At 42.1% G+C, this 23922-nt stretch overlaps 2 protein-coding genes across 4 annotated transcripts in view; both read left to right on the top strand.

The window, feature by feature from the left end:
• The window catches only part of LOC102020821 (collagen alpha-5(VI) chain), a gene marked incomplete at its 5' end in the record, with an annotated part of 109068 nt that extends 85954 nt beyond the window's left edge, over positions 1–23114 (top strand). Inside the window, 1 exon segment of the mRNA XM_013505730.1 lies at positions 22531–23114. Coding sequence (XP_013361184.1) covers positions 22531–23114 — 584 coding nt within the window.
• Col6a6 (collagen, type VI, alpha 6) overlaps positions 22897–23922 on the top strand; it is a 133516-nt gene continuing 132490 nt past the window's right edge. For all 3 annotated transcript variants that reach the window (XM_005406861.2, XM_013505759.1, XM_013505758.1), the window contains exon 1: positions 22897–22986. The gene's annotated coding sequence lies outside the window, so the exon portion shown is untranslated. The remainder of the gene's footprint in view (positions 22987–23922) is intronic.

The raw sequence follows: 23922 nt of genomic DNA, 5'->3' as shown, positions 1-23922 counted from the left end.
TAATTTTAAAGAGTAAAAGAAGGATAACATAGTAATAGGGGGGCTTACTGAATTACAGACAAAGTGGTAGGAAATTATCAATGGTTGTTGTTTTACATATTGTTATCTACAAGATAGTTTCTCAGGAAAACATATAGACAAATAATAGTGAGTTACAGACAAAAGTGGTAGGTTATTATCAAACCTTCCATTATTTTTATGGCTACATATGGCTACCCATTTATGCAATGATTTTGAACATTAAGTTTTTTATTGGTTTTCCTATTTTTGTCAAATAAAGTTATACTATAGTTATGGTTATTTCTTTGGGATAGATTCCTATAAATGTTATGTTATACATTTAAGGTAAGTATTATTAAATAAATTGTCTGTATCAATCAGGGCTCTGTAAGGAAACAATCAGGGAGAGAGAGAGAGGGAGAGGGGGAAAGAGAGAGAGAAAGAGAAACAGAGAAAGAGAGAGAGAGAGAAGGAGAATTCTTTACATTAAAAAAGTAAAAATCTACAGGTGAGACTATCAGGCTAGGGACCCAGGAAAGAGTTCATGCTGCAGTTTCAGGCCACACTAAGGGTGTTGGAGAATTTTCCCCCTTTCAGGGAAGGTGGTCTATTTTATTAAGGTGTTCAGTTGATTAGATAGATGTACTCACATCATGAAGAGAATTATTTTTTACTCAACTGATTTAAATGTCAGTCATATCTAAAAATACCATCACAGAAATATCACAAGGTAGTGAGGTTCCTTGTAGAGAAGATATTCAAGCCCAGATGAATGAATAGTTAAGAACCCTCTCAATGAATTCCTAAAATAAGATTACCCTGACATATATAAAAAATATGGAGCTATTCTTATAATGCCCCTTCCAACACGTGTTTCCTGACATTTTCAGATAAAACCTAGAAAACCCAAGAAAAATGTAATGAATTGATAAAAATAATTGAAAAGGGTGCTCAGTACACTGGTTGGTTATATGGATATAACATATACAACATTTCATATAGCACTAACAGTATTTATAAGAACAACAATGTAAAATACCTAGATACAAACATAATAACAAGAAATGTAGAGAAACTATAAAATTCCACAGAGCAATATGAAAGAAAAGAAGAATAGGTAAAGCTTATATTCTTAAGAGATAGAATATGTCCTTGTGACCATAATGTTAAGTAAAATAAATCAGACACAAAAGCTTAAATATCACTTTGTTTTTCTTATACTGGAAACCCAGAGTAAAAGTAGAGAGCAAAATAAAAGATAACAGGAGGTAGGGAGCTAGATCTTTCTGAAAGGGAAAGGCGTAGAGAGATAGGAGAGGGATAGGTACAAAAATAAAAGAACTGGGATGTGTGATGCACGTGCACCAACTCCGTACAGGGAATGTAGGAATGTAAACATTATGCACTGCAAACGTGTACCAAAAAAAAGGGGATGGGTAGACAGGGAGCGGAAGGAAAGAAGGGATTTGGTGTGTTATGTACGTGTACCAACTTCCCACAAGGAACATTATGTGCTACATACATGCACTAGTAAACTGAAAAAATCAAACATTTATAGAAGAAAAATAATAACATGTAAAAATGTCATTCTTCCCCAAAATATTATATAATTTAATATGCTGAGGGAGGTAAAACCTGAGAAAATTATTATTAATTTTATCTGGAAGAATTAAAAAGTTAATATTAGATTATTTTGTTATCATATATTAAAACATACCTTGAAACTATGATTATTATTATTATTATTTAGTTTATATATTTTTGTAGAGCTGAGGAATCAAACTCAGGGCCTTGTCCATGCTAGGCAAGGGCTCTGCCATTGAATTAGCCTTCTGCAATTTTTTTTAAATGTGTACAAAATTACATAGGAAAAAAATCACTGAAATAATACAAAATCTCCGTAACAAACCCAAGTAAATACAAAATTTTAATATGTATATACTCATGTACATTGAGCATGTAATAGCGCGACTGAATTCTGTCGTTTCATTGTATGTGTGGGATTACAGGCATGCACCCCCACTCCTGTGCAGCTTTGGTGATTTGTACTTTGCTTAAGATTCAAGTTCCAGTTGACTTAGCTTGTGCCACCTGTCTGCCTTTAGACTAAGGGTGGGCAGTGCCCTGATTACAATCCCACTGAACCATAGGCAGGGAGAAAGTCACAATTTCTCTAGAGAAATCAGAGCACTGTTAAGAAAAGGAAATGGATTTGGGGGAACCAACCCAACAAATGGCCATTTGTTTATTTATATTTCTATAATGGCTGTTCGTATCTCCTATTGGAAACCATCTATTCATTTTCTTTGCCCAATTTTCTCCTACAATGTTTATCTTTATTTTGCTGCTTTATAAGAAATCTGCAAACATATTTTAAAGCAGAACTCAGTAGGATTTTGCAGTAGGTCCCTAAAATTTTCTTACTTCTTTTTAATTCACAAAAGTTAAATACCCTCACTTTCAAGTTTTGTTTTGGGTTGGTTGGTGATGTACAATTAAAATACATTAAGACTGTACCCAGAAACCCAAAGCATAAGTAATTTTTAAAGAGTAATAGAAAGGATAATAGGAAACGGGAAGACAGAGTTTTGGAAATGGGAAGGGAACCAAGAGATGGAGGGAGGGAGAGGAGCAGAGGGAAAATAAAGAGAATTACAATGTGTTGTTACCAGCCCCTAAGATGAGTGTTACCAGTATGTACATTTAGACAAAATTTAAATTAAAAAATTTTTTAAATTAAAAGAGTGCACATACCTGACCATTTTTTTCTTTTGTCATTGTAGGAGTTGTAACTGTAATATCATCTGCTGTTAACTTCTGAACCTCAAAATCTTAGTGGTTTAAGAGGTGATTTTAAAATGTGCTCTCCCCCCCCCAAGCTTTTGACATTCCCTCCCCTGAGAGTGACATCTGTGTCTCATCCCTGAATCACAATGACTTGATCAATAAATTACGGCGGAAGTGACACTATCAGTTTCTGTTGGGAGCCGGATCTCGCTCTTTCCTTAAAATTCTTTGTAAATAACCTCCTACGTTGATTGCATGAGTAAACGCGGGGCAGTTGTTGGGAGGTCCTTTCTCCTATCAGCAGAGGGCTCCACCTGACATCAACCTTCCGCTGATGTAGAAAAAAAATCACTGCAGTCCTTGGCAGTTCCCTGCTCCCAGGAAAGGGCTCCACCTGATAGCAGTTTTCTACAGATTCTGACTCTTCTTTTTTGTTGTTGTTTTTGATTTTCTTCCAGTACGAGAAATTGAATTCACAACCTTGCACTTGCCAGGCAAGTGCTGTGCCCCTGAGCTAAATCCCCAGCCCATCTGACTCTTTTCTTCATCCTCCACCGACCTCCCTCCAGAATCTCAAGAGCTGTGCTGGACGCTGGATGTGGCAAGTTTCTGAACCCAAACATTAAAACAGATCAGTTTCTTTCTGTCGTTTGTGGTATTTTTCCTTGTACCTAGCCCCTGGACTGTGAGGAAGGCAGGCGGCCTGTGATGAGGCTGGACTGGAGAGGAACTGCAGAGTCCTGGCTGTCACCGGCACTTTTTGCCAGCCATGTGAATGTCTGTCTTAAAACTTGGCCCTCATTTTTTAAATTCATTCATCTGTTGATGGGCATATCAGCTGCTTCCATGATTTAGCTATTATGAGTTTGCTGCTATAAACATGGGTATCGTGTCATATCCATAAATAGGGAAAACTGAGTCATTTGTAGGAAAATGGATGGGTCTTGAGACCATAATGCTAAGTGAGATATGTAGTCACAGAAGGTTAAATATCTCATGGTTTCTCTAATAATGAGAGACCCAAAATATAAATTATTTAAGGAGTAAAATTAAGAAGCAGGGGGATAGACTGTAGAAATGGGAAGGGAATCTGGGGAGGAGGGAGAGAGAGAAGTGTGGGGGTCAGAACAGTAGAAATGACCAAGATGTGGTAAGTACATGTGTCAGTGACCCAAACTGAATGTAGTCATAAGCTATCACAAACATATTTAAAAAGAAAGTCCTGAGTGTCTGTGCCTCAGGTGATGGGGGAGGCAAGGCCAACTGCCCCTGCACAGACCTGCCCACATTGAAGTTTTATGAGTGAAATAAATGATTGTCATTTCATGACTCTAAATTTTGGGGTGGTTTGTTGCATAGCAATAAGTAACAATAACTTATTAGAAGTCTCTTTCTCATGCGTAGCCCCATGGGTAGCAAGCAAACTTCCGCACGCTAACTCAGAGGCTTTAAGAAGGCGCGTGCTTCTTCTGTCTTCTGTTGCTGCCTTTCTGCTAGTTGTGCAGCTACTCTATGAGGGGAAAGTGAGTTAGGAAATAGGAAACAGGAAATAAAATTTGTTTCTTAAGCTCTTGAGTCTGGAAATAAAGCCTCACCTTCACTTGTATCTCTATTGGCCCAAACCAACCACTTGGCCACTCACAGATGGAAAGAGTCTGAAAGCTGCATTTCTGTGTCCCCAGTCACTCCTCCTCACACTGTGGGAGGTGGAGCACACGTCTTTGGGGGAGCAGCCAGCTGTCAGACACACTCATTTATCCAAGCATTTTATTCTTCCATGGGTAGCAAAGAAATAGCAGAGCTGATCATTTCTTTTGGAAGAACAGAACACCCTGTGTATTATTTCTGCTGGAAAAACAGAACACACTGTGTATTACCTCCTCCAATAGCTTATTTCTTAACAAAGTATGTGGACCTGGAAGCCTAGTTGTAATTCATTGTTTTTAGGTGTAGTTAATGGGACAGAGTTATGGCTTGTGTTTGGATGTCCTCTGAAGGCCTTGTGTGGACATGGGTGAAGCTTTTTCAGAGGTGGCTGGATCTAGAGTATGTGAGTGATTCATGGTGCAGTGTTGGAATTAAGGTTGTGTGATTACTTAATCGGTCCACTGATTGGTTTGGCACCACCTTAATTCCAGGAGCCTATATAGATTATAAAAGGGGTAGAAAGACACTGTTAAGGTCCCGTATTGCTTTTGCTGTCTTCTGCCACCAGGAACTGTTACCCCTCTGCCATGTGCCACACTGCCTTGGAGCCAGCCAATTATGGACTGAAACCTCTACAAAGTTTGAGCTAAATAAACCTCTCCCCTCTCTGACTTTGCGTGTTGCGTATTTTGTCTCAGCAACAAGAAAAGTAACTAAGACAGGCACATAGGAATGAAGACAGGCACATTTTCCTACCTTTTGATACAGGTATCATTACATAATGTCTCATTCAGGTTATCTAGCTCCCCAGACATCTGTCATTTTTTCATGACAAAAATATTCAATATCCTTTCTTTTAGTGTTTGGAGATATAAAGTATAAAATTATTATCTACAGTCACTCCACTGTGCAATACCATACCAAAACAACAGGTAACTTGCAGGGAGATTTCCTGTGGTGAGGGGACAGGTTTGGATTGTGTATTTCAAAGCATGGCAGCTCACAAGGGGAGCACAAAGGAGAGATAAGGGGATATAGTTCGGTCCTTGGCTCTATCATTACCTAGCCAGTGAGCTTGCTTGCCCACCTCGCATCTCCATACCTGTAGGCAGAAAAGAGGAAGTTGGCTAGGTAATTTGGAAGATTTTAAGTTCATCATCTATGCATGTGAGCACAAATATAGAAAAGTTTCAATCTTGGAAAGACGGAAATTATACAAGATATATATCTCTGCATGCCAGTTAATATGCTCCTGTCCTTAGAGTGGGAGCTGTGGGTTCCTCCACTCTTTGCATAGTGTTCCCTCTGTGACAACAGCAACAGAAACTATCCAGAGCGCTGGTGACAGGATGTGAGGAAACATTCTCAGACTCCTGTTTTAGGAATGGAGCTCATTCCTAGACTATTACTGTCACTTCTAGCATAGAACTCATGTGAGTCCACAGTTTCAGCAGCAAACATGAACCTCTACCCCACTCCCACCCCCACCCCCACCACCTCAGCTTGAATTTAACTTGAGGGATCCTCTCAAACAGTGAGCAGCGTGTGTGTGCTGGAGGGGAGATACACAAGCAAATTCTGCATCTGTTCTCAAACTGCAATTCAAGGGGCTGCAGATATAGCTCAGTGGTACAAGAAGCACCTGTCTGGCAAGTGCAAGGTCCTGAGTTTGAGTCCCAATGCCAAAAAAAATGTTGATCAAAACTGCAGTTCAGAGAGAGTGCTTTGAGGCTATTAGCAAAGTGCTGACCATTAAACCCCAAGCTTAAGTCATAAGAAACAAAGCTTAAAAAAAAAAAAAAAAAAAAAGGGCTGGGGATGTAGCTCAGCGGCAAAGCGCCTGCCTGGCAAGCGCAAGGTCGTGAGTTCAGTTCCTGGTACTGGAGAAAAACAAAAACAAAAAAACAAAAAACAAAAAAAGAAGAAACAAAGCTTTACATCTTGGATGCATTTAATGAGAATTTCATTCTTTAGGAAAATGGGGATTTCATACATGGTCATAACTGTGTTTTCCTGGGACTACTGTACTGAAAAAATTCTGGTTTTGTCCCCAGAAACTGCACTGAGCAAACTGGAAGAACACATACATCAATCCCTATACGGAGTGTGCCTGTGCCTGTACAGGCTTAATTTTCCGCCATGCACCCTAGAAAGTAAGGTGTGACTAACCACAATAAATCTGAACTTCTTCAGAGGTTTTAGAGAAAGAAATGGAAGAATTCTGTATCCAGTGCTAACAACAAAATCCAGCACAGGAGACCATGGAATGGAAATAACATACAAGCAGGGATCAGCTTTGTGATGCTTTTAGGGGAAGAAATGTAAATTACTCCTTATAAAGGTTTTCCACAAATGAGCAGAAATCAGAAATGTTACATATGTTTATTCAACATATTTCATACAGAAACAAGACCAAAATAAGGTCAACCACTGCTGCTGCTGCAATGAAGTTCATTGCAGTTTTCAATTTATTAATTATCCTTCTTGATCCATTATTAGAGTATTGAAAGCTGCTAGAAAGATGGGATTGCTATTTATAATTTATATCAAAATACTCAGAACTTAGGACTCAGAGTCTAATTGTTCTTAAGTGGATGATGAATCATATTCTTCTGAAATCCTGATTTACTATTTAACAATGGAGATTTTGCTGCTCCTGCAGATGCATAAAATAGGGCTTTGATTCAGGCAGCTGAACTAACACTGTATCTTGTGGCTGAACAAAAGTTTAGAGTAGGGCTTCCTCAGCAGAGGGCTTCCATGTGACTACATGCAATACTCGAGATAAAATTTTAATAAAACTTATCTAATCTCTTTTCAGTATGTGCCTACCCCAACAAGCTTCCTTCCAAATTCAATGTTTCCCTCTTCATGTCTCTTAAATAAGTGCACGCTTGGTGTGAACAGAGTGGGAGGCATAGATTTCTGACAATTGATTGCACTTCCTAAATCATGTGTGACAGTGGCTGTCCTAAACTTCATTAAATATGCAACAGCAGATGACAAACTTTCAGATTGAGAGATGACACTTCCTGGCTGTTCTATACTTAAGTCGGAATCCTTCACTGTTATTATTATTAATGTGAAACCATAGCCTAGAAAATGTAATATCTATGCTCACTGTATAGAAATACAATCTACCTGTATCAGTCAGGGTTTTACTAGAGAAACAGATAAAACACAAGATGTACAAATGTATAAGAAATTACAAGATTAGCTTACAACCGTCAGCCAAAGAGTTGGATGAGGAAGGGTGCACAGGGTGTCTGCACGCTGGAGACTGAAGTAATCAGTCCAGGGTCTGGAGCTCACTGCAGTGTCTGTGCAAGTCCATAACAGGAGGCCGATGGGTCTGCGATGGAAGGCTGATGAGTCTATACCAGAAGGCTGAAGGATCCAAGGCAGAAGCTGAAGAGTCTGCACTAAAAGCCAGGAGACGATGTCCAAGCTGAAGGTGAACACTGGAGCTCTTCCAAAGAATGGAGGCCTCTCTGTCCTTCCTCATTTCCCTTTTATATCATCTAGGTGATGATCCACCCAGGGTGGCTCCTCTACGCCCTAGGGTGTAGAATTGCTGAGCCAATTGCTGAGCCAAGTTTAGTTAAGCTTCTAAACTTCTCAAGTTGACATAATCAATCAACCACTGTGCTGTCTTATCTTAAATTCATAAATATTTGGAAAATGATAAAGAACCTCAAATAAAGTGTGCCCCTAAACAGGATCATGCATCTTACCAAGAGATTTTCTCATAAACTGTAGAGCCTCAGAATCATGTCATGATATCTAAATAAAACAAAGTTATTGGTATTTGCATTATGTTGAATAAAGTAAGCCAGAGAAAGGTCAGTACGATATAGTATTACCTGTATGTAGAGTCTAGGGATAGGGGAGTCAAATTCACAAATGGTAGAATGTGATTGCCAAGACTAAGGAAGTTGGGCAGAGTGAGTGTAAAAACTGTTATAAATAAGTTCTGAAGATCCAGTAGTGACTATAATCAGTGATACTGTGTGTCTCCTTAAAATTTGCTGAGAATAGACCTTAAGTGTTCTCACACAAACAAAAAAGGTAACTATGTGAGATGATGAATGTGTGCTTCATTTCACAGCATGTATGTACGCCAAATGATTGTACACTTTAAATAGATACAATTTGGGCCGGGGATATAGCTCAGTGGCACAAGTGCCTGCCTGGCAAGTGCAAGGTCCTGAGTTTGATTCCTGGTAGCAAAAAGCAAAACAAACAAAAAAAGTGCTGGAGATATAGCTCGGAGGCACAAGCACCTGCCTGGCAAGCGCAAAGTCTTGAGTTCAGTTCCCAGTACCATAAATAAATAAATAAATAGGTAGATACAATTTTATTGGTCAACTATACTTCAATAAAGTTGAAACAGAAAGCAAAGCTATTTAAAAAGGAATATAAAAGGACGTAATTCAGTTAAAATGGAGTCGTCTGTGTGAAGCGTAATCTGGTATGACTGTTGTCCTTATGGAAGAGGATGTTAGAACGCAGGCACAGCGGGCAGTCCGTGGAATATAGGAAGAGAACAGCCATGGGAGACAGAGTTCAGGGGAAACTAGGCCTGCAGACACCCAGACCATGGACTGCTGGTGTCCACAATCATGGATCAGTTTCTTACAATAAATTCTGTGGTTAGGCCATACATTCTCCCGAAAGGAAAGCTTAGGAAAAGGCACCCTTATAGATCGACCCACCACTTTGTAAGAGAAAATACAATTGAGACACTCAGACTATGACTTTAAACTTTTTCTCATAGCTTTTATGCTACTTACCATCAGAGAGATTTGGTCATCTGGGTTAGGCACTCAATCAACATATTGAATTATTTTAGATGCATCCAAAAAAAAAAATCCTTGTCCGATAAAGGAAATGTCGCTCTCTAAACCAGCGTTCAGATATCCTCTTTCAATCATTTTCAACTAGACTCATTGTCAGTGAAGGCTAACAACTCCCAGGAAGCCCCACACACATCATGCAGCCTCTTTGAACAACATGGGCCTGGTTCTTCCCTGCTGATGTTCGTCAAATAGAGATGCAAAGGTTGCTAAGGTAACATTCTTGCAGGGGTGCAGATGTAGGCCCACCTCCACTGTGACGCCAGGTGACCAGAGGGTCAATGGGAACCACATGGGGCATGCTTTGTGGATGGCAAAGGCTCGAAGAGGAGATGACAGGAGCACTGTAGGAATGGCCTGCACACAAACTCAAGAGGATTTTATATTCTGTTTAATTTGGCTAACGTGGGTCTTGATTGCTTTGTAATTTTCTTTGCGGTTTCTGTTCCATACTCCCGGGAGCTCCCACACTGACCCAGTGCACAGACTTAAGATTTCTCCGGCTGATGTTATCAGCACTCCCCTTCCCTCCTCCCCTGTCCAGGTTGGAGTCCCTATGCTGCTGAGGCCTCTCTGCCTGCTCTCAGGAGCAGCCAGGGACAGGGAGTGCATCCCTCTGGGGGCATCACACAGCCCCCAGCAAACAGAAAGTGGGGAAATAAATCGCTGAGATGTGCTCTGCACTGCTCCCCAGCCTTCCCCAGTGAGACCAAACTCCAGCTATCTGCAGTGGTAACTTGGTTGCTAACACTGCCCCCCCCCCCCCCGCCTCCCCGGCGTTGGCTGCATTCCCTTCCCAATCTCATGTCCCTTCTCTCCAGCTATGCTCTCTAAGTTCCCCTCATGCATAAATTACTTGCATATGAACCCTTGTCTCAGGGTCTGCCTTTGGGTTTGAATGGGAGGCAAACAATGAATCTTCGCCCCTAGAGCAAAGGCGGTAAAATGTTGTTTAGTTGAACTGCAGAGACAGAGACATGGGAGATACTGCCGCAGCCACCTTTGGAAACACAATCTACTCATGGCTCATAGCCCCACTGCTTGGTTTCGGGTTATTGCCCCATATTCACTTCCTGGCTCAGTTTCTGAGTTTCAGTCTTGGCTTCAACAATTAGTAGCTGTGCATCTAAGCTTGGACAGTCTCCTTGACTTGCTGTGCCTATTTTCTTATAGTGTAAAAGGTAACTATTGCACGGGATTAGCTAATGGTTGCAGGTGTTATTTCTCTCTTAATATCCTGAGTCTTCAGGCGATCCTCTAGGGCTTTTGTACTTTCTTGATTGTGGTTGTGTTTTGGGTCAAATGATTAAGGTGAGTGTCTTGGTTACCTTTCTCTCGTTGCTGGGACAAAATATCTGACGACCAAAATTAAGGAAGGAAAGGTTTATTTCACTTACAGTTCGTGGAAGTTTTAATCTGTACTTGGCAGGATTATAAGGCAGAGTGGCAAGTGGCAGAGGGCTGCATCTCAGGGCGGCAGCCACAGCTAAACGACTACCAGGACCCACACACCAGGGCGGAATGGGGGAGGAATGCCCCAAGCACTTCTTCCTCTCCCTTACATATGCAAACTATTCACCCCAGGGTGGCTGCAGCTCTCACACCCACAATCATTCAACTCTAATAGCCTGCCCATGGGCCGCAGGAGGCTTTGGGGGGACACACAGACAAAAACCATAACAGTGAGTTAGTGGGAGTGACAGCATCAAAGACAAGGGAAAACTTGCACAAACAAAATAAATCTAGAGGTCAGTGGTTAGATTCACAAAATCAAACTCTACCATGACAAACTTGGAGGCTTATGGTTTGGTTTGACAACAGGAACTAATGATTTTCTTAGAAAAGATCAGAAATATTTTAGTCGTTCTTGGGTTTTGTTTGTTTTTCTACGCCTTTAAATGTAGAGGACTTGCCATTCAGTCTTGAGAAGAGAATAGAGAAAATTTCTGCTGAATCCTCATTGCACCCCTCTGACCTGTGAGGTGAGCTGACCTCTCGTAATGTTATGGTTGATACATTGTGTCAACTTGGGGAGTCTAGTGGTTTGGCTAAGTGACTCAGCAGTTCGGCATCCTGGGGTGCAAAGGACGTGCCCTTACCTTTCCTGGATGTTGTTCATTGTGTCAGTTTAAAAGGTTAACTACGAGACTCAGCAAGGAGCCAAGGTGCTTACTTTGTATTCATCCTGAGCCTGTACAAGAAAAACACATGCAGAGGATGTGGACATAGAGGAACCTCCCAACCCCCCAGGGCAGGTAGGCTGCATTAAAAAAAAGGAATTGAAAAAAAGACAGGCTGCTGGTTCTTCGGAGAAGCTCCAGTCTTCGCCTTCAGCTTGGTCATCTCCTGGGTTCTGTTGCAGACTGTTCCGCTTCTGCCTGGAACTCTTCAGCCTTCTAGTGTAGACTCTCTGGCCTTCGTCATAGATTCTCCACCATTCCCTCGAAGACCCATCAGCCTGCTGATATATACTTGCACAGATGCTGCAGTGAGCTCCAGGCCTGGGGCTGGGCTCTTCAATCTCCAGCATGCAGACACCCTCTGCACGCTTCCTCATCCTGCTCTGTGGCTGACCATTGTAAGCCAAACTTGTAATTTCTTGTACATTCGTATATCTTGTATTATATCTGTTTCTCTAGTAAATCCTGACTGCTACACATAAGTTGTGCAAGTGGAATAAAATAATTTGACCCATTGTCCATTGCTTCTTAACATTTATTTGACCAAGTAGAGAAAGAAGTTTTCCTTTATCCTTACTTCATGGATCATTCAAAACCCTCAGGGCTTGAAAAAGGATATCTCTCTTTGAATGGCTCAGTGCATGCCATATGTAAGTAATCGATAAAAAGACTCTGAAAGTCAATTGCACCAACTTCAAGGTTGCATAAATTCAAGGTTAGTGGGATCAACACTTTAAGTCATAGAGCACAAGAGTAAAGACAGTGGCATTTACACTGCTCTCCACTGAGTGAGTAACTGGAAGAGTTCTCAGAAAGAAGTTACCTCGCAACCCACTCCTCCCTCCTCTCAGTCCAGCAGAAGAACTCGAGCCTACCCCTGTCTGAAATGAGGGTGAGCTGGGATAGTAGTCAGTCTCCAGTGATGACAGGTCCAGATCCACCTCCTCAGGTTTTATTGCAGTGGTCTCAAATCCCTCAGGCAAAACATGAGGCTGTGCTCAAGTCTCCCTAATTCGTACTTTCCACAACAGCTGAGTGTGGCCTTCTCTAGATTTCCTTATGAATGATGAAAAGAGATGCCAACCTTGAAAGTGCAGACCGAGAATTCCAGTTCTATAGACATTTCCCTTTCCTACTGCTGGTCTACCTTATGAGCCTAAAGTCCTCTTGCACTTGTCCTGCCCTTGGAGAAAATGTTACGCTATCGTTAGGAAAGACAACAGTTCTAGGATACTCAGTATGGTACTAGGCTTCAGTGAAGTTACAATTTTAACTCTTCTTTTCTTGGCCATATTTCTTCAAAGAGCATACTCTTTACATATATGTACATCTATGTAAAAGAGATTGGTTCACTGAGCTCTGACTCTACACCAACATGCTTATTTCTCTAGCAGTAGTCACAGTTCTCTCTCAATGGCCGAGACAAAAAATGCCCAAGCTTATTTTTCTGACCCCCTTGTGGCCGTTTGCACCACCAAGAGTCTCTTTCTACAGTTATTGTGCTTTGCTTCAGAGATAGGTCTTCTCCCTGGTCTCCTGCATTCCTATCCATTCCTTCACCACTAGCCACCATGTGCTGGCGAGTCTTAAGTTCTTAGCATCCTTAAGATCACGTGGATCCTACCTGTTGCCAACTTTCCCACTGCCGTGAATATCCTTTTCCTCTTACTTCTTAAATGTCACCTATTTCCCAGGACTCAGGTCTCAATCTCTGTCCCACTGTAGTCTACAGTCATTTATAAACAGAGGTCATACCACATGGCTCCTCTGATACAAGTCCTCCGTTTTTCTCTGGAACTTGATTTCATTTCCTTCCCCCTTGTCCTTTTAGTCACCCGCTTGACTACATTGGCTGCTTTGTTACACTCAACAGTACAGCTGTGCTTTTGCATCAGGACCTTTGCATTGACTGTTCCCACTTCCTGGAACACTTTTAATATAAATTTCAGAATTTATTTCTCACATCCATGGACGAGTTTGCCCAAGGCCACCTTCTCTCTACATTAACATTGTAATCTCTTCTGCCTTTTAATAAGGCCCTCCCAGTCCCGTTTCCTGAGTACCACATGAGCAGCTTTGTTCCCAAGGTATCCCCAGGGTCTAGGGCAATTCCCTCCTGTACGGTAGGGCTCAGAGAATGGTGAATGCAGGGACTCTTCCTGCTTCACCAGATGCATGTGTTTGGCCCCTGTATGATGGACCCTGATCTCTGTCTCTAGGTGAGGACTCACATCTGAGCCTGCGACCCATATGAACTCCTCTGGCCACTGACCATCATTACTTGAACAGACCCAGGCACCTCGAATTCTTTCTTATTAGTACATGTTTGCAGTACATAGTGACTACATTAATTGCATGAAATTTGTACATGTACATAACACATCCTAATTCCTTTTCCATCTTTTTCCTCTCCCTGTCCTCCTCCCTTCCTCTATCTCTTGTCCCGTTCCCATTTGAACAAGTTCTTCCTCCTTTTTAATATCTATTTTCAGTTTTTCTCTGTATTTATACATTGGGTTTCTCACACAAGAGAAATAATGCAATATTTAAACTTGTTTGATTAATTTCACCTAACATTATGGTCTCAAGAGATCTCAACATTATGATCCCATTTACCTAAAAATACCTCAAATTTATATTTTTCTATGGCAGACTAGTGCTCCACTGTATACAAATACTGTTCTTTATCCAGTCATATGTTGCTGGGCATATGGGCTTTCTCCAAGATATATCTATTATGAATTGTGCTGCTACAAACATGGGCATGATTATATCACTGTGGTATGATGACTTTAACTCTTTGGGGAGAACACCTAGAAGGGAATAGATAGATCAAATGGAACATCTAGTGTTAGTTATTTGTGCTTACTCCACCTTTTTGATGTGGGAATTTATCACTATAAGTTTCTCTCTTAGAACTGCTTTCATTGTGGTGCATAGCTTCCAGTATGTTGTACTATCATTACTGTTTGATTGTAGGAGATGGTTAATATCTTCTTATTTAATTTCATCTGTGACCTATTGATTATTCAAGAGGGTGTTATTTAATTTCTGTGTATTTGCATAGTTTCTGTGGTGTCTTTTGCCATTGATTTCTAGTTTCATTGCACTATGATAATTTGCAATGGAATAATTTTGATTCTTTTGATTTAGTTAAGCATGCTTTATGTATGGGCTAGCATGTAGTCTATTTTGTGCTGCTAAAAAGTGTGTATTCTGTTGATGGGTGGAACACTGTAGATATCTATTAACTCCATTTGTTCAAAGATTTTGTTCAAGTCTAATTTTCTTTATTGATTTTTTGGTCTAGTTGATCTGTGCATCAGTGAAAGTGGGGTACTGGGATTTGGTGTATATATGTACTTATGATTGTTATCTCTTTCTGTTGAATTAATTGGTCCCTTAACCAGTATGTGAACTTCTTTGTCTCTTCTCATCAGTCTTGGCTTGAAATCCACATTGTCTGCAGTTATGAGAGGTGCTCCTGCTTTTTTTCAGGTTCCCATGGCATAAAATATTTTTTTGATCTTTTGACTTTCATTCTATAAATTTATTTTAGGGCTAAATGTGTATCTTGTATGCAACATACTGTTGGATATTGTTTCTTGATCCATGCTGCTAATTTGTGTTTTTTTGACTGGTGAGTTGAAACCAATCACACTGATAGTTATAACCAATAGGTATTGATATGTCCTTATCACTATATTATTTTTCTGCTGCTGGTTCATTTTCTTTTCCTTCAGTTTAATTGCTCACCCTGTCTGGAGGTCTCAATTTATTGGGCATATGGGCTGTTTTTTGGCATTGTTATCTCCATCATCTCTTTCTGGAATATGCTTGAGAATTTTTTGGAGAGCTAGCTTTGTGGTCATGCATTTCTTTAAGTGTTTTTTATCATAAAATTATCATATTTCTCTATCAATTTTGAAAGATAATCTTGCCAGATATGTCATTCTTGTTGGAAGTTGTTTTCTTTTTTGGCTTAAAACACTTCACTCCAAGATTTCCTTGACTTTAGAATTCATGTTGAGAAACCTTCTGTAATTCCTATGGGTTTTCCTTCATAGGTAATTTGTTTTCTTTCTCAACTTTTAGGATTCTGTCATTGTGTTGGATTTCTGGAAACTTGACCATTATATGTCTAGGCATGGCATTTTTTAATCATGCCTATATGGGGTTATATATGCCTCAATTATCTGTGCGTCAAGTTCTTTTTCCATGCTTGCAAAATTTTGTGCTTTTACTTCTGTGAATAGGTTTTTTTATGCCTTTTTTGCTATCTTCTGATTTTTCATTGATTCCAATTAATCTTACACTAAGTCTTCTTTTACTGGACCCATTTCCTGTTCCCTTCATATTTTTAAGGTGTCTCTCACCACCATAGCCCTGTCCTTTCTAGGTCTGACACAGTCCTTAAATGGTCAGTTCTGTGGCTTACATTTTCCATAAAGTTTTTATCTCTTGTATTTCTGTTTGGAACTGTTTTATGGACTCCAGTCTTTTCCATGCTGAACACTGAGGTTTGCATCTTTTTCTTTAGTTCCTCTAGTTTTTTATTAGTATCTTCCTAGACTTGCTGATCATTTGTTTCATTAGGAAAGTTATCTCTTTAGTTACCTCTGCTTTTCCACATGTCTTACTGATCTGTTTTGTTACCTGCACTGCTACTGTTTCAGGTTCAGTAATACCTCGGTTTACAGACACATCTGTTCGCAAACAATTTGGTTCTCAAACAGAAGCATTCAACAAAATTTTGCTTCCGTTCACAAACTCCACATCAGGGGACAAACACAACTGGCCATCTTCCTCACACAAATTCAACCATCTTCTCCAAAGTCATACAACAAATTAAGTTCATGAAATGAGATGCCACTGTATTTCAACTATGTGGTTTCTTATTTCTTTCCCCTAGATTTGGGAGCTTTGGGAGGCATTTCAATTTTATTTTCTATTTTTTTGTTTTTTTTCTTGCTGATACTTGCAGATTGCTTATGGTTGGTGGCTTTATTGCTAGTATGGAGATCTCTTTAGGTAATGTCTACTTTTCAGAGATGTCCTCTACATGTAGCTAGCTATTGGTTTTTGTATTTGTCCCAGGATCCAACCACCTCCATTTATTAGGGAAGAGAAGTTGCAACCTATTTGGCCCAGTACCTACTTCTTTGGGAATGGGCTGCAGTATTGTTTATGACCCTCAGGCAATCAAGATATTGACATATAGAGAAACTCAGTTGATAAAAACAGCTATGTCACTGTGGCTAAAATAGTAAACTCAGTAACAGCAACAGCATCAAATACAAACTGGATATTGATAAACCCTAAGAACTAATGCTGTACCATCTTTATAACTATAGAAATGAGATCTATAGTTATAACAGAAACTCTGAGACAAACCAGATATTGATATACAGTATGTACATACTCAACAGAATAATTTTACTTCCATTAACAATAGAAGAGTATCATCTTTAGTAGTATATAGCTAACCATATACAGATTCATAAGGGTTAATGATTATACCAGAAGGACAGAAGTTGAGGGAAGTAAGAGCATAAAATATAGAATTTGAAAAATTAAACAATGGAATATAGGAAGATGATAAAATTTAAATGAAAGATTCTATTAAAGAGTAAAATAAAATTAGTAGTATTAGATAATAGTAACAGAAGAGCCAATACAGAAAAGAATAAATAATAAGGAATAAAGATTAAACTAAAGAGAAAAAAGAAAAATAAGGAAACAAATTGACAGAGAGTGAGAAAAGAGACAGATGAAAAGAGGATTTAATCAAACAAATAAAAGGTGGGCTGACACAGGGAGAGAAAATGGGTGATAAAACTCCAAGCTCCACCAAAATAAAAAATAAAAAACATACCAATAGAGGGAAAAAATTGGATCAAAAGAAGGGAGAATAAAAAGAAAAAAACTCTATGTATCTCCAGATGAGTGTTTTTCTTCGAGAGCCTGAAGTCTTTAATCTTTATAGCCTGTGGGTTGTGTGGTGAACTGTCTGTGTGAAGGGCTTCTGATCTATAAACTGCTGTCTGTGGCTACTGTCCAAGCTGGGACACAGACTCAGGGAAGATGGGGCAGGGCATTGGACTCTGGGTGAAGACTCAAGCAGGCTTGAGACACCTGACTAGATTCCAGTGTTTGGGAACCACTGCTGTGTACCAGATGGATCCGCTGCTGGCCATGGGACCAGCCCAAAACACCAGGTGGATGCTCATTCCAGCCTGGGGCACCCAGCAGAGACCCAGGTGTGCCTGGGACTGATGTAGGGAAATTCCAGTGGGCCCAGGGAGGGTGCTGGATGCTGAGTGGAATCTCGTGTGAGCCCAGGGCACTAGGCAGATCAGGCAGACCTTCAGCTAGTGCTGAGAGCCAGACAGAGCTCCAGTGGGCATGAGACTGTCCTGACACGCCAAGTGGAGCCTCCCGCAATTCTGGGCCACTCAATCAAGACACAGATGCATCTGAGACTGTGGCAAAGTGCAAGGTGGCAAGTCCACTGTACCCAGGGAGAGGACAGGGTGCCTGGTACTGAGTCGGGACTCCAGAAGGCGTGGAACACAGGCAGAGACTCATGAGGTTCTGGGGCTCTCTTGGAGACCTATGCAGCCCAGGACTGATGCTGGATGCCAGATGGAGTCTTCAGAGGGTGTAGGGGTGGTCCAGGGCAGTGAGCACTGGGTGGAGACTCAAGCAATCTTGGGATGCCAACCACAAACTCAAACAGGTCCAGTGTTACATATTTGCAAGATGGAGATGCTGGCAGGCATGGGACAAACTTGAAGTGACCAGCATGACTTAGGCATGCTTGGGACACTCACTGGGGACTTAAATGGGCCCAGTACTGACATGGGGTACCAAATGGTGGCAGGCACAAGTGGCTGGGTAGACTGGACAGTCACCACTACTTGTCTATCCTCTCACTGCCTGAGGTCGGGTGAGTGGGAAGGGAGCCTCCCCTGCCCTTGATGTGATGTGGCAAGTGAATTCATTGAGAAAGGCACTCACAAGAAAACCAAAAGGGCAGGAATGAACAAAGATTTATTAAGCCGGCTGATGGACAGTCTCTAACCAGGAGCCAGAGAAGATGTCTTCACTGATCTGGGTCGCAACTTCAGTGTAAGTATATTTTAGGTTTCCATAGTAACCATTACCTCATTTTGGGGAATTGCACAAGAATGCACAAAGTTTATCACAGAGTTTAATTTTCCCAGCAAGTCAGACAGCCAAATTCCAAATGACCATCACAGTTTAACTTTTAGCCCACTTCCCAGGCTTCCCATTTGTCCTGTTCTCACTTTATGACTGCTCTGAGGTGATGACTAACCAAGGGGACTGGAGTGAAGAATGGGAGTCAACTACAGCTTAAGTGAACTTTAAGTCACTTCTCTTAATAGGGAATTAGAAATAGAAAATGGAGTCTGTCTTGCCCTATCATGTGGACTCTGGCAAGGATGCTGCAGGGTGGCAGCTTTCTCAGTGTTTGGAGAGGGAATGATGGCATGAAGAGGCCCTATAGCCTCACACTATCCTGGGAGGCTAGTTTCTGCATCACTTCTTGGTTCTCTCCAGCTACTTGAGAATTTCTCAAGATGGCGGTTACTGGGGTGGATGAGGGTAGGAGCCCTGGCAGACCACTTCATCTCTTTTTAACTACTATCCAAGTGTTTTGTTTGATCTACATGTATCTTCTTTCAAACCGATTTACTTTATCAGGGTGTATGTCCCTCCACTGCTTACCATTACTTGGGTTTTTAGTTGATCTCCCCGAGTCTCTCCAATGTGACTTCTCCTCTCTTCAGCCATGTTGGATCCTCTCATCAACGTTCTCTTTGCATCAACATGACTTATGGGTACTTTTCATGAATTACACTGCTCTTCACTCTATTCTTTTAGCTTCCATTGCATGGCTTGAGGGTTTCCCATGGGGTTTTCTAGGGGCCTTCTGGTAGAAGCACAGAGCTCTAGCCAGTTGGGGTTGCTCTCAGCAAGGTGATTAGTATTCAGATTTTAGTGCCATGGCACACAAATCTCAAACATCCAAAACAGAATTATTTCTCTTCCATTTCCCTCCCCAAACCTTCTCTTCCTCTTGTGTTCACCATCTTGGTAAATGGTATTGTTCCATGTAGTTGCAAGCCAGAAGCCTTGGAGTTATCCTAGACTCCACTCACTCACTCACTCATTCACCTGCTTCTAGCACCTTCCCCACATACTTCTTTAACTTTGTTCTACCCCATTCCCCTTCATTCCAGCCACTATTAATTCCCATGCTTATATACACATTTCTCATTCTGTCTTATCCCTCTTCTCCTTCAACTTTTCTCATCAAACTCCATGTCTAATGTTTATCCCAAGCATTATCTTCTTTGCAGGGTTTCTCCCAGGATGTCCAGTCTATGTAGACCTTTGTCACATTAATAATTAATTTACTTGTCCCTCTCCACCACTGAGCTCTGAGGTTCCAAAGGTAGAGACCATGGCTGACTGCATCCTCATGTCAAATAGAGGATCTACCGCATAGTTGGTGTTTGATGCATGTTTGACAAATTAATGGATACTAATAATCCAATAAAACATCAATTAAGTATATTAATTAAATTTATTTTAAAGGTATAGAAATATTACCATTATAAAATGATTCTACCCTTAGCAGTCCCTGGCCCATAATAAGTATTCATTCTACAGACAGTCTCCAACTTTCAATGGTTCAATTTATGAGTTTTTGACTTCACAATGGTACAAAAGCTATGTGAATTCATTATTTCAAAATTCAAATTTGGACCTTTTCTTAGAGTAGCAATATGTGCTATGACACTCTCTCACCATGTTAGGCAGCAGTAGTTAACCACACAGCTTCCTATCACAAGGGAATCAATATTCTTCAGTGTGCTATGTTGCTAAATTATGATGTGGAAGGTGAGGTGTATTAAATACATTTTCAACTTGTGATATTTTCAATTAACGTTGTATTTATTGGCACATAACCCCATTGTAAGTTGAGGAGTATTCTTATATATTTTGCTGAATAAATGAACTAATAAATGCAGAGAAAACAGCCTTGACAATGGCAAGGAAATACTGAAGTGTTAGGAGATGGAGCATTATGGGTCATTAGCAGGGCACCAGCATCACAATTAGTGCTGGGAGAGTGGCGGGATGCCAGGAAATGGGGCAAGAGGGAAGAGTGAGAGAGAGATAAAGACTTCTGAGTTGGGCTCTGCTCCTGAGGCAGTGGGGATCCTACACCTCATTAAGCTCTCAGATGTGTGGTTTAGAAGAATCTGTCAGAAAAAAGAATGAATTGGTAGGAGTTAGGTGGGGCAGGACAAGTGAAGGAGAATGTTAGATTGTGGAAGACCAAATACAAGGTCACCCAGTAGCTTGGGGTCTAAAGTCTGAAGGTCTAGCTGGGTTGAATTCTAGAGACATTTCAGAAGACTGTACTAATCTTCCCAGGATAAGGATAGCTGGCTTTATCCCAAAGCTACAACTACGAACAGATGAGATTCTTGGTGCTCACACTGCCCATGATAAGCCAGCTTGTCCTTAGATATAATTAATAATTAGTTTGATCAGATTGTCATAGGCTGCAAAAAAAACCATCCACACTTGGCACCCATACTTCCTCTTAAATTACAGATGTTCTTGAAAAATACCATAAATACAGCAGGAGGAAGACACACTGGTTGTTTGCTCCTGATTTCTCCAGCCAAGAAGTGAAGGATTACACAATGGGAAAAACTAGGGGTCATTACAGGTGGTTACCAAACCTGAAAACCTCTCTTCCTCCTCCTTTTGCTCTAGGTTAGATGAAAGGAAAGTAGCCCAATGCTGTGGGTAATGGTCTAAACTTGACCCAAAGGTGAAAACTGGTTTGGACATCAGAAGATCCAGGACATCAGCTAGAATGTTTTGATATATCTCAAAGGGATTCAGCTTGCTATTAAGGCAAAGTTTCCCACTGGGCTGGCATGGTCAGTGTTCTGGGGTGGGCCATGGTTCACAGGCTTGCAGGAGCCCCTCTATCAGTCTGGGGACTATCAGAGCAGGGCATTATTTGTACATCTAGTTCACTTTTAAAAGTAGATTTAGGTGAGCTGGCAATTGCCTAGAAATGCTGCCACCCAGGAAACACTTTCAATAATGACCCCAGAATAAGGAAAGCATACTTGTGTTATGAAGTGTAGTTTTAAAAATAATAATACAGTATAAGAATACAATAGCTTGAATTACTCAATTTTAATTGCTTTAGGGAATGGCAATGATAACTGGAGGCATCCTAGTGATTGCTCTTTTGCTGTTCCAGTGTTCCCTGCTTCTTGTGGAAAGCCATTATTTTAAAGTCACTTGTCCTGTCACTGCTCCGCCAAGGCTATGAACCAGAAGGTGAAGCCTCATGATCCAAGATACTCAAGCGAGGTCCCGGAAAATGTCTCCTTTCCTATTTACGCTCCGTTGAGGAGGAAACTGGTTATGAACTTGGCAAACCTGCAATCAGTGGATAGTCTGAGATGTGAAGTTAACGTCAGATTCCAGAGCAATCACCATTTCATAGCAAACAACCTCTGTTTTGAATTTGTTGTCTGCAAGATTGACCCTCTGCTCTATTACTTACAATTTTATCTTTCTTTAAATTCTTAGGATATCAACAAATAGCAAAATTTGAAAATGAAGTGAACTTTGGACTCCTTGAAGAGGTGCAGTGCTCCCTTTGTCTCCCCAGCTGCCTTTCAATTTGCTTGGACCACTCTTTTCCTGGCTTTGTGGTTAGCTAATCTTCAGATTTCATTTTGGAGCTAAGCTTCTTTAGGCCTTCCATGCTTAAAGGAGGATCGAAGTTTAGTTGTTTTTGTACCCCAGACACCTAAGAGTAGTGTATGGTAAGCACTCAACTATTTGTAAAACGAATGAATGAATGAATAAATGGATGAAGGAATGGATGGACAGGTAGGGAGTAGACAGAGGAGGACACTTTCTTGGGATTCACGATTTAGGGAGGCCTCCTCCCACCCGTCCCGACCTCCTCTTGGTGCCTGTCCTTCCAGGCAGGCAAAAGAGACAAGTTTCCACCGCCAAAAGACGCTCTCCAGCAAGACCCTGCCCTCCCGCAAGAAGACTGCAAGCCTACGGCGAAGCAGCGGGTGGCAGCTCCAGCAGGGAGCGGAGCTGCCTCCTTAGTGCGCTCCTGCGGGCGCGCAGAGATTCTAAGCGCCCCGGTGCCCCGCGCTCGGTCTCCGGGGAGGGTGTGCAGCTACGAACAGGAGCTCTACGCAGGAGACAACCTGGCAGACAGTCCAAGCCGCAGAACGCCCACTCCCACCGTCACCCCTCCGGCGGCGCCCGCCTCCCGGAGACGCGCGGGCCGCGGGCGGGCGGTGGGGAGCGTTTCCCGGGGCGGGGCGACTCGCACATAGGCTCGGGCGGGCCTGGGCCCCCGTCCCGGTGTCGCGGGCTGCACCGTCTTGCTCCGCGGGGAGCGCCCGGGCCGGCCGGTCTCCGAGGTGAGTGCGGGCTGCAGCGGGATGCACGGCGGTCTCCGAGGGGAAGCCCTGGGTCCGAGCGGGCGGGGCGCACTCCGGGCGGAGCTCAGGGCGAGGACTGCGAGAGACGGAAAGAAGTGAACTTCTAAAGCGGCTCCGCGGACCTCGCCGGCTGCGGCAGTTGGCGAGCTCCGCTGCTGCTTTCCGCGTTTTGCACCGGCTGTGGGAGAATGCCAGGGCGCGCCCCGGCCCCTGCGGGCGCTCTGCATGCCGCGCGCACCTGCCGCGTCCCGGCCGAGGGCTGGCACGCGGCGGGCAAGCGAAGCCCCGGCAAAGGAACGCAGGAGGCGAACCCGTGAGCCGGGGACAGTCGCGGCCCAGTCCTACCCTTCCAGCCTGTGCGGCTGACCCTGCTCCTCGCACAGATCTAGTAAAGATGAGGTTGTGCTTTTATAGTCTGAGTGGGGAAGTGAAGCAGGAGAAAAAAGGCGTCTTGTATCAGTTCCCAGTTACATTCTCTTAGGAGCAGAATCCCAGCTGCCTGACTGGATTTCACAGTTTTGATAAGCGGAGGAGGCCAATTGGAAGAGGAGGGAATCTCAGAGTGAGGAACTGATTTTCTTTTCTATGTCCTCTTGTGATAAAGAGTTCCCCCTCCGTTTACAAGTTCACTCTAGGGGGCTGTTAAATGGGGGCTTTGCCCGCATGCGAGGGGGACTCCCACACAAGACCGCGGTGGTGCTGATGAGGAGCATCCGTGTCCGGACGATCCTAAGGCTTGTGATAGGAGGAACATCAGATCTCTTCTGTTGAGAATTTCTGTTGTGGTGACTACGCTTAGAATCCCACCACTCAGGAGGCTGAGGCAAGAGGATCCCTGCGAGCTTCAGGACAGCCAGGGCCTATGAAGTGAGTTCAAGGCCTGCCTGAACTGCTTAGGAAAATCCTGTCTCAAAA

This window comes from Chinchilla lanigera, unplaced genomic scaffold (assembly GCF_000276665.1).
Source record: "Chinchilla lanigera isolate Chin_1 unplaced genomic scaffold, ChiLan1.0 scaffold00100, whole genome shotgun sequence".
Lineage (NCBI taxonomy): Eukaryota > Metazoa > Chordata > Mammalia > Rodentia > Chinchillidae > Chinchilla > Chinchilla lanigera.
The sequence above is the reverse complement of the archived record's forward strand: the minus strand, read 5'-3'. Positions and strand labels throughout refer to the sequence as shown.